General features: G+C 36.0%; 1 protein-coding gene across 27 annotated transcripts in view; it reads left to right on the top strand.

Annotated features, from left to right (window-relative positions):
- Positions 1–10,702, top strand: part of CEP128 (centrosomal protein 128) — a 414,256-nt gene that overhangs the window by 164,232 nt on the left and 239,322 nt on the right. For 26 of the 27 annotated variants that reach the window (XM_084969948.1, XM_084969954.1, XM_084969945.1 and 23 more), the window contains one exon: positions 6,572–6,748. In XM_084969948.1, the coding sequence (XP_084826074.1) occupies positions 6,572–6,748 (177 nt within the window). Of the gene's footprint in view, positions 1–6,571; positions 7,257–8,938; positions 9,688–10,702 lie in introns of those variants that run through there. The other variant, XR_014811239.1, reaches the window with a different exon arrangement.

Genomic DNA, 10,702 nt, shown 5'->3' with positions numbered 1-10,702 from the left:
GATTGGAAAGGATGGAGAGAAGGTTGTAGAGAAGGCCAGAAGACAGGTTGTGAAAAGACTCTCTTTTGTGCAGAGAGTATTTCATTCTTTTTTTTTATATAATGATTTTTATTTTTTTCCATTATAGCTGGTTTATAGTGTTCTGTCAATTTTGTACTGTACAGCATGGTGACCCAGTTACACCTACATGCATAGATTCTTTTTTCTCACATTATCATGCTCCATCAGAAATGACTAGACATAGTTCCCAGTGTTACACAGCAGGATCTCATTGCTAATCCATTCCAAAGGCAATAGTCTCCATCTGTTAACCTCCAGTTCCCAATCCATCCCACTCCCTCCCCCTCCCCCTTGGCAACCACAAGTCTATTCTCCAAGTCCATGATTTTCTTTTCTGTGGAAAGGTTCATTTGTGCTGTATGTTAGATTCAAGATATAAGTGATATCATAAATTTGTCTTTCTCTTTCTGACTTACTTCACTCAGGATGAGAGTCTCTAGTTCCATCCATGTTGCTACAAATGGCATTATTTTGTTCTTTTTAATGGCTGAGTAGTATTCCATTGTGTACATATACCACATCTTCCTAGTCCAACTATCTGTCCATGGACATTTGGGTTGTTCCCATGTCTTGGCTGTTGTGAATAGTGCTGCAATGAACATGCTGTGCACGTGTCTTTTTTAAAGGAAAGTTTTGTCCCAAGAGTGGGGTTGCTGAGTCATGCGGTAGTTCTATATATAGTTTTATAAGATACCTTCATACTGTTCTGCATAGTGGTCGTATCGGCTTACATGCCCATCAGCAGTACAGAAGGGTTCCCTTTTTTTCCCACCCTCTCCAGCATTTGTTATTTGTGGACTTATTAATGATGGCCATTCTGACTGGTGTGAGGTGGAATCTCCTGGTAGTTTTGATCTGCATTTGTCTAATAATCACTGGTGTTGGACATTTTTTTCATGTGCTTTTTGGCCATCTGTATATCTTCTTTGGAGAAATTATTCAGGTCTTGTGCCCATTTTTCAGTTGGGTTGTTGATTTTTTTGCTACTGAGTTGTATAAGTTTTTTGTATATTTTAGAGATTAAGCCCTTATCAGTTGCATCATTTGAAACTATTTTCTCCCATTCTGTAAGTTGTCTTTTTGTTTTCATTTTGGTTTCCTTTGCTGTGCAAAACTTGTCTATTTGTTTAGGTCTCATTGGTTTATTTTTCCTTTTATTTCTGTTGCTTTGGTAGACTGACCTGAGAAAACATTTGTAAGGTAGATGTTAGAGAAAGTTTAAATTATGTTCTCTTCTAGGAGTCTGATGGTGTCTTGTCTTATATTTAAGTCTTTCAGCCATTTTGTGTTTATTTTTGTGCATGGTGTAAGGGTGTGTTCTAGTTTCACTGATTTGCATGCAGCTGTCCAGGTTTCCAAGCACCACTTGCTGGAAAGACTGTCTTTTTCCCATTTTCTGTTCTTGCCTTCTTTGTCAAAGATTAGTTGACCATAGGTGTCTGGGTTTATTTCTGGGTTGTCTCTTCTGCTCCATTGGTCTGTATGTCTGTTTTGGTACCAGTACCACACTGTCTTGATGACTATGGCCTTGTAATATTGCCTGAAGTCTGGGAGAGTTATGCCTCCTGCTTGGTTTTTGTTCCTCAGGATTGCTTTGCCAATTCTGGGTCTTTTATGGTTCCATATAAATTTCTGGATTGTTTGTTCTAGTTCTGTGAAAAATGTCATGGGTAATTTGATAGGGATTGCATTGACTCTGTAGATTGCTTTGGGTGGTATGGCCATTTTAACAATATTAATTTTTCCAACCCAGGAGCATGGGAAATCTTTCCATTTCTTTACATATTCTTTAATTTCCTTGAGTAATGTTTTATAGTTCTCAGCATATAAGTCTTTTACCTCCTTGGTCAAGTGTATTCCCAGGTATTTGATTTTTTTAGTTGCAATTTTAAAAGGTAGTGTATTTTTGTATTACTTTTCTAATGTTTCATTGTTAGTATACAGAAATGTAACTGATTTCTGAATGTTAATCTTTTTTTTTTTTTTTTTTTGTCTTTTTGCCATTTCTTGGGCCGTTCCTGTGGCATATGGAGTTTCCCCGGCTAGGGGTCTAATCGGAGCTGTAGCCACCGGCCTATGCCAGAGCCACAGCAATGCAGGATCCGAGCCGCGTCTGCACCCTACAGCACAGCTCACGGCAATGCTGGATCCTTAACCCACTGAACAAGGCCAGGGATCGAACCCGCAACCTCATGGTTCCTAGTCAGATTCGTTAACCACTGCGCCATGATGGGAACTCATGAATGTTAATCTTACATCATGCTACTTTGCTGAATTTGTTGATAAGTTCAGGTAGTTTTTGAGTTGAGTCCTTAGGGTTTTCCATATGTAGTATCATGTCATTTGCATACAGTGACAGTTTTACTTCTTCTCTTTCTATTTGGATGCCTTTTATTTCCTTTGTCTGATTGCTATGGCTTGGACTTCTAATACTATGTTGAATATAAGTGGTGAGAGTGGGCATCCTTGTCTTGTTTCAGATTTTAGTGGGAAGGCTTTCAGCTTTTCTCCATTGAGTATTATATTTGCTGGGGGTTTGCCATAAATGGCTTTTATTATGTTAAGGAATGTTCACTCTATACCCACTTTGGTAAGAGTTTTTATACTGACTGAATGTTGGACTTTGTCAAATGCTTTTTTCTCCATCTATTGAAATGATCATGTGGTTTTTGACTTTTCTTTTGATAATGTGGTATATGACATTGATTGATTTGTATATGTTGAACCATCCTTGTGAACCTGGGATGAATCCCACCTAATCATAATGTATGATCTTTTTAATATATTGTTGGATTTGGGTTGGCTAAAATTTTGTTGAGAATTTTTGCATTTATAGCCATCAAAGATATTGGCCTGTAGTTTTCTTTTTTGGTGTTATCTTTGTCTGGTTTTGGAATTAGGATGATGGTGGCATCTTAGAATGTCTTTGGGAGTGTTCCTTCTTCTTCAATCTTTTGAAAAAGTTTAAGGAGGATGGATATAAGTTCCTCTTTGTATGTTTGATAGAATTCACCTGTGAAGCCATCTGGACCTGGACTTCTATTTGTAGGGAATGTTTTTATGACATATTAAATTTCATTTTTAGTGATCTATTTCTTTTTGATTCAGTTTTGGCAGTCTGTAAGTATCTAGAAAGCTGTTTACGTTGTCAAATTTGTTGGCATACAATCGTTGATAGTATTCTCTAATGTTTTTTTTTGTATTTCTATAGTATCTGTTATGACTTCTCCTTTTCCATTTCTTATTTTATTTATTTCAGTTTTTTCCCTCCTCTCCTTGGTGAGTCTTGCCAGAGGTTTGTGAATTTTGTTTACCTTTTAAAAGAACTAGCTCTTAGTTTTATTGATCTTTTTCTATTATTTTTTGCATCTCTATTTTATTGATTTCCTCTCTGATCTTTATGATTTCCTTCCTTCTGTGAACTTCAGGGTTTTGTTTGTTCTTTTCTGATTCATTTAAGTGGTGGGTTAAGTTGTCTATTTGAGAATTTTCTTTTTTTTTTTTTTTTTGAGGAAGGCCTGTATTGCTATGAGTTTCCCTCTGAGCACTGCTTTTTCGGCATCCCATAGATTTTGAATGTCTGTGTTTTCATTATCGTTTGCTCAAGGTATTTTTTAATTTCCGTCTTGATTTCCTCATTGACCCATTGGTTTTTTAGCAGCACGTTGTTTAATCTCCATGTAGTCAGTTTTTTCTTATTTCTTTTCCTGTGATTGATTTCTAGTTTCATTCCATTGTGGTCAGAGAAGATACTTGAAATAATTTCTATACTCTTTTTTTTTGTCTCTTCTAGGGTTGCACCTGTGGCATATGGAGGTTCCCAGGCTAGGTGTCCAACTGGTGCTGTAGACGCCAGCCTACTCCACAGCCATGGCAATGCCAGATCTGAGCCATGTCTGTGACCTACACTGTAGCTCACGGTAACGCCACATCCTTAACCCACTGAGCAAGGCCGGGGATCGAACCCGTAACTTCATGGTTCCTAGTCGGATTTGTTAATCACTGAGCCACTACGGGAACTCCAATGTCTATACTCATAAATTTGTTGAGGTTAGCTTTGTGCTTCAGTATGTGATCAATTCTTGAGAATGTTCCATCTGCACTTGAGAAGAATGTGTATTCTGATGTTTTTGGATGTAATGTCCTGAAAATGTCGATTATGTCTAACTTTTGTATTGTGTCCTTTCGGATCTCTGTTGCCTTATTGATTTTCTGTCTAGAGGATCTGTCCATGGATGTGAGTGGGGTGTTAAAGTCTCCTACTATGATTGTATTCCCATCACTTTCTCCTTATATTTCTGTTAGTATTTGTTGTAGGTATCTGGGTGCTTCTATATTCGGGCATATATGTGGATGATTGTAATATCCTCTTCTTAAATCATCCTGTAACCATTAAATAGTGTCCTTCTTTGTCTTTCTTTATGGCCTTTGTTTTAATGTCTGTTTTGTCTGATATGAATATTGCAACTCCTGCTTTCCTGTCTTGTCTGTTGGCATTAAATATCTTTTCCCATCCCCTCAGTTTCAATCTTTATATGTCCTTTGCCCTAAGGTGAGTTTCTTGTAGACAGCAGATTGAAGGTTTTTGCTTTTTTATCCAATCTGCCATTGTGTGTCTTTTGATTCGGGCATTCAGTCCATTGACATTTAAGGTGATTATTGATAGATATGCATTTATTGCCATTTTAAACCTTGTTTTCCAGTTGATTCTATGTTTCTCTTTTCTTCTTTTTTTGGTTGGATGCTTTCCATTTATTTTATGCCTAAATACTTTTTTTTTTTCCGTTTTTTGTGAATGTAATGTTCAGTTTTGATTTGTGGTTGCCCTGTCTTTTAAATATGTTAACAGCTTCCTCTACCTGCTTGCTTTAGTCTGATAATCATATAGGCTCAAACACATCATTAAAATAAAAAAAGAGAATCTAGATTTTCTTACTTTCCTTCCCCACATTGTATGATTTTGATGTCTTTTTTTTTTTAACATCTTCATATTTATATCTGTATGCTGGCTTATTTAAATGGTTGCTTTCCAGCTGTGTTTTCAGAGTTTCTTGCCCTTCTTGGAGGTATAGGTTCTTCTGCCAGCATTCAGTTGATGTTCTCTGTGAGTCATTTTACATGTGGGTGTGTTTTTTTTATGTGTTTGTGGGAGAAGGTGAGTGTGACCTCTTACTCCTTTGCCTTCTTGCTCTTCTTCATTCATTTTTTTTTTAAAGCAAGTTGAATTGCAAGGAAGTGTGATCACTGTGTTCAAATACCATTCTGTCTTCCATGATTAATTTTCATGGGATAGGTCTATTTTTTATTTTAAATTCAAGCTGATTTGTTGTCCATGTACTCTTCCTGCTTGTGTTGTTTTTACTATGACAGGTAAAGATGATTAGGTTACTGTCTAAATACTGAAGGCAAGACCATCCAGCCATTGTGACTTTCGTTCCATTGATTATACTTACAATTCTAGTGATTTTGTTATCTTCCTCCAAGCCTTGTGCAATACCACTTGAATTTCTCTAATGAATTTCTAATAAAACTGTGTAATCATAATGATTGAAAATTATTTTGCTTAGGGGGATCCGCAAGTCCTTGTAATCTCTTAAAGCATTCTTTAGAAAACCCCTTTTCATGAAGTATGTTTGCTTACTTGATAAGTACCTCCATCTTCTACCAGATTTTCATGACTCACGGCATTTATGCAGTATGACTGCTTTTGAAAACTTAAGAGTCAGGAGTTCCCGTCGTGGCGCAGCGGTTAACGAATCCGACTAGGAACCATGAGGTTGCTGGTTCGGTACCTGCCCTTGCTCAGTGGGTTAACGATCCGGTGTTGCCGTGAGCTGTGGTGTAGGTTGCAGACGCGGCTCGGATCCTGCGTTGCTGTGCCTCTGGCGTAGGCCAGGGGCTACAGCTCCGATTCAACCCCTAGCCTGGGAACCTCCATGTGCCGCGGGAGTGGCCCAAGAAATAGCAACAACAACAACAACAAAAAGACAAAAGACAAAAAAAAAAAAAAAAAAAAAAAGAAAACTTAAGAGTCAGTTTTAAAAAACTGTTTTGATGAGATAAATATAGTAATAACACTTTTTTTTCTGAAACAAATAAACTAACATTGTCTTATTTGATATATTGCATTTTCTGGTGTTTTACTAATAGTTATTGAAAGCTCAAAGTCAGTTTGTGGTATAAGCTTTTACTCTCTGATCCATTAATAGCACAGTGTTATTAAAACAGTGAAGGATTTTTTAAATTTTCTTTTTTTTTCATTTTGTTACAGAATTACTATAATTTTCTTTGCCATGTATCCACTCACTGTTTCTTTCCTTCAATGTCCTACTTCTGAATCCTTTATTACTTGACCTCAGTTAATGAGTAGGAAGAATATTTTATTTTAATAAAGTAAATTAGGAACAAAGACCTATTTTCTAATATGCTTCTTTGAGTTGGTTGTAGAAATATTACATGTATTTCTTGCCTCCACTTAATAATTAACTTCTATTTCTTCTCAATACCTTAGGAAAAACATATAAGCAATGAAGAAGAGCACTTAAGGAGGATGGAAGAGGCCAGATTGCAGCTCAAGGATCAACTTCTTTGTCTGGAGACTGAACAGGAATCAATTCTTGGTGTGATAGGAAAGGAAATTGATGCAGCTTGTAAAACATTCTCCAGGGACTCGATGGAGAAACTGAAAGTAATTATGAGTTCTCATTGTGCCTATTAGTTTCCTAATACATAATTATAATAAGATTTTAATGCATGGTTACATGGTGGTCTCATATTTATTCCAGAAAGTTTTATGGAACAAAATAACACCTTGCATTTTTTTAGAATGAGCTATTTCATTTATTGCCCAGTCATGGTGGGAGAAAGTGTGCTGTTATTCCACTGAATTGCCTGCATCTCACTCTGTAAAAGAAAATTTCATACAAGAGAGGTAGCAGTTCTGACTAAAAAAATATTCTTAGAGGCAGAAAGCCTGGATTTTGAGTTTTATATTATCATAGGCATTTTTGTTGTTATTACTATGTTACTGGCTAGCATCTATTGACTACTAGTTATTTTACAGATACTGTGTATATATTCGCTCCCTTAATTGCTGAAACCACCCTATCCTTTAGGTACTTAAATTAAATCCATTTTTTCTTTTTTCTTTTTTTCTTTTTTTAAGGGCTGCATGTGCAGCATATGGAAGCTCCCAGGCCTGGGCTCAAATTGGAGCCGCAGCTGCTGGCCTATGCCACAGTCAGAGCAACGCCAGATGCAAGCTGTGTCTGTGACCTATATCACAGCTTATGGCTATGCTGGATCCTTAACCCACTGAGTGAGGCCAGGGATCGATCCCGCATCTTTATGGATAATAGTCACGTTCATTAATGCTGAGCCACAATGGGAACTCTCTAAATCCACTTTTAACAAGAGAAAGCAAGGGTTGGAGGGGTTAAGTAGCTTGCCCCTCGCTAAATGCTAGAACTAGGACTTCAAACCCTAGGTGTCTAACTCTGGAGCTTTAACAAGTCACCACCATGCTACTTGCCTTCCCTATTTAAACAGATTACATTTAATTTAGTTTTCCTGTCTTTAAAATGGAAAGATGGCTTATTGCTATTCCATTTGTAGTCCTAGTGAAATAACAAATCAAAACAGAAGTAATCATGGATGTTCTTACTTCCTTGGAGCTAGGCACCTCTTTTGATTCTAGGTTCTGGTATATATTACATATTATATTACATACAGAGAGTATTGCATTGCTTTGATATGGCATAACCATAATACATTATAGTTTAGCCCATCATTTACCCCTGTATTTATTTTATTTGATGATATGACAGCACTCAAATTACAGTATTATTCATAAGGGTTTTTTTACTTAACCTTTTCAGATGTTTCTTTTATTTTGTCATTCATCTTTTTTCTCATATAAAATATTTTTTCCCATACTACTTTCCCCTCTTTTTTCCTCCTCTTCTTGGCCATCTTTTTTTTTTTTTCCTTAAGTAATGTTTTAAAGAACATAAAATGATAATTCTACTCTTGTGTCTTAGGATTCAACTTCAAAGGAAATATTTCAATTGGTAGAATTTAGTGAAGTTGATGGAATTTCTACAATATATATTTTTATATACTTTTTTTTAGCTCAGATGTAAATTTGAGGGGACTGTGATTCAAATATGAGAAGTAATTGGCTTTAGGGGAAAACCTACACTCTGAGTTCTTATTTTAATGCTGGCTTATTCTTTTCCCTGTCCAATGCTGCTTTATTTAAGACTTGTCTTTTTTACATATACTTAAAGCCTTGAAATCCTAATTTATTGAAAAGATGCACATATTAACAATGTAATATTTATTTTACATTTAAAAATTTTTGTCAGGATGGCTTGTTTTCAGTCAAGTAGAGATGTAAAAATGGAAACCTTTGGGTCATGTTATAAGATGTATAAACCTAAGGCCAATTACAGGCTAAAATATAATGTCCAGATAGCAGATTATTTAAATATTTTTATTTCTTTACGAGGTTCAAATGGTTCTTCCAACATATTCTGTAAAGTACCCTATTCTTTAATAGGCTTTCAGGAATGTAGGGACTGTGGTAATGGGTCTTTACACCTCTCCCCCTAGAGAAAGACTAAATCAATCCAACTGATGGGTGGAAAGTAAATCGAAAAGATTGGAAATTCTATTAAGATTTTGTTTAGGAGTTCTTGTTGTGGCACAGTGGAAACAAATGCGACTAGTATCCATGAGGATATGGGTTCGATCCCTGGCCTTTCTCAGTGGGTCGGGTATCTGGCATTGCCCTGGGCTGTGGTGTAAGTCACAAATGTGGCTCGGATCCCGAGTTGCTGTGCCTGTGGCTTAGGCTGGCAGCTGTGGCATAGGCCAGCATCTGTGGCTTCAATTTGATTCCTAGCCTGGAAACCTCCATATGCTGTGGATGTGGCCCTAAAAAACAGAGAAAAGATATTGTTTAAGAGTACATTTTTTTTTTTCATTATGGGTCTCTTTCCATTAATAAATTGTTGTTTCATTCCTTTAAACTTAAGAAAAAAAGGAACACTCAAGAGCATAACATTAGCTCTCACCTCACAGAAACCACCAAGATGTTTGCTAAAATAAAATTGATTCTTTGCTTTAGGTCAGAAGTACAGGGTAGATCAGTGGTCCTTGTAAAATGTTTTCATAAGTGAAATAGTTCCAATTATTCCTTGTCATTTGTTGATTTTTGAAATATTGCTGATGAAATTTTCAGCCGCTTTATGTAGAAAGTGACTGTGAGAGGTGAAAGATTTATACATCCGTAGAGCATGAAATGGATAAACTGTGGATCAAGATAGATGTAGGTTCAAATTTCATCTCTCCAAATTGCTGATACATGACCTTGGACAAGTTATATAATCTCTGTTCTCTCTCATGTCCCATTTATAAGTTGGGTTATTATGAAAATAGAGTAAAAAAGATTTAGCAGGTGCACATCATAGTGTGAAATACCTTGCACTTAGCAGATATTCCACAAAAGACAGCTATCATTATTATGTAGTCTCTTTTTTATGTGCTCATATTATCATGTTTCTTTAAGTTTTTTATGACAAATGTCTGTTAAGAGCTCTTGTCAATAATACACTTTGAAACTTACGTATTGATGATGACATCTTGGATATTCACTTAGTATGGTGTTCTATATGCCAGACACTATGCTAACAGTCATTTTATTTAACGTATAGCTTGTCCTGATGAGGTAGTTTACTCATTTTATACATGATAACCTACAGCTTAGAGAAATTAAGTTACACTATTTGTAAGTGAACAAGTGGTTGTTCTCTTCAACACTAGGCTGTATATAATTTGTAAAGGAAATTACAAAAAATGAACATTATTTGTACTTGTCTTACATAATTTTAGTCTTTTATCTTGGGCACTGTATCTTAGGTTACTGAAGACTTGAGGCTATGGCATAGATCAATAAAAGAATAAAAAACCCCATCATAATCAGTGAAAAATGGATGGTTACAAATTTTAAGACAGACGAGAGGTGGAAGAGGAAGCAAACTAGTGATTAAGGAAAATCTCACTGAAGAGGTCAGGAAAGCAGGAGAGTTGAGTGAGATTTAGACAATGAGAGAAATAGAACGAAAACAACACTTTTGTATATGGCATGTGGTCAGCACTCATTATACATTCATCGTATGTCTAAATGAATTACCTAATGATATTCCTTAGGGGAGTGATGTGCATACACATCAGGAAGTATGAAAGTATTTGAGAATAGGAGTAGACAGAGGGAAGGATATTTTTAAGCAGAAAATTTCTAGGAAAAAGTGATGCAAATCATAGGTGGCACAAAGTTCAAAGAAAGTAGTAATTAAGCGGAACTTTTGTGTGTACAATTATGAAGTCATTGAAAACCTTTGAGTACAGTTTTATCAGTAATAAGTCAGAACCAGATGGCATGGGATTCTAGAAATGAACTGGTGTGAAAGAAGTCAGGGCAGCTGGTATAGACAGCCTGTTTATTGTAGAATTTTGTCATTCATTATGAAATATAAAGAATGTTTGCATGAAGTCATATTGATTAGGTTATATCAGTCCTGTATAACCATTAATGAGACAAAATGGCCCTCATGGTATAAAATTAAAAAGGAAAAATGAG

This window comes from Sus scrofa, chromosome 7 (genome assembly GCF_054392235.1).
Source record: "Sus scrofa isolate SSC_HxYL_T2T_F1_AM1 chromosome 7, Sscrofa_HxYL_maternal_Yorkshire_Landrace_v2.0, whole genome shotgun sequence".
Lineage (NCBI taxonomy): Eukaryota > Metazoa > Chordata > Mammalia > Artiodactyla > Suidae > Sus > Sus scrofa.
Note: the sequence above shows the minus strand (reverse complement) of the source record. Positions and strands in the feature narration are given on the sequence as shown.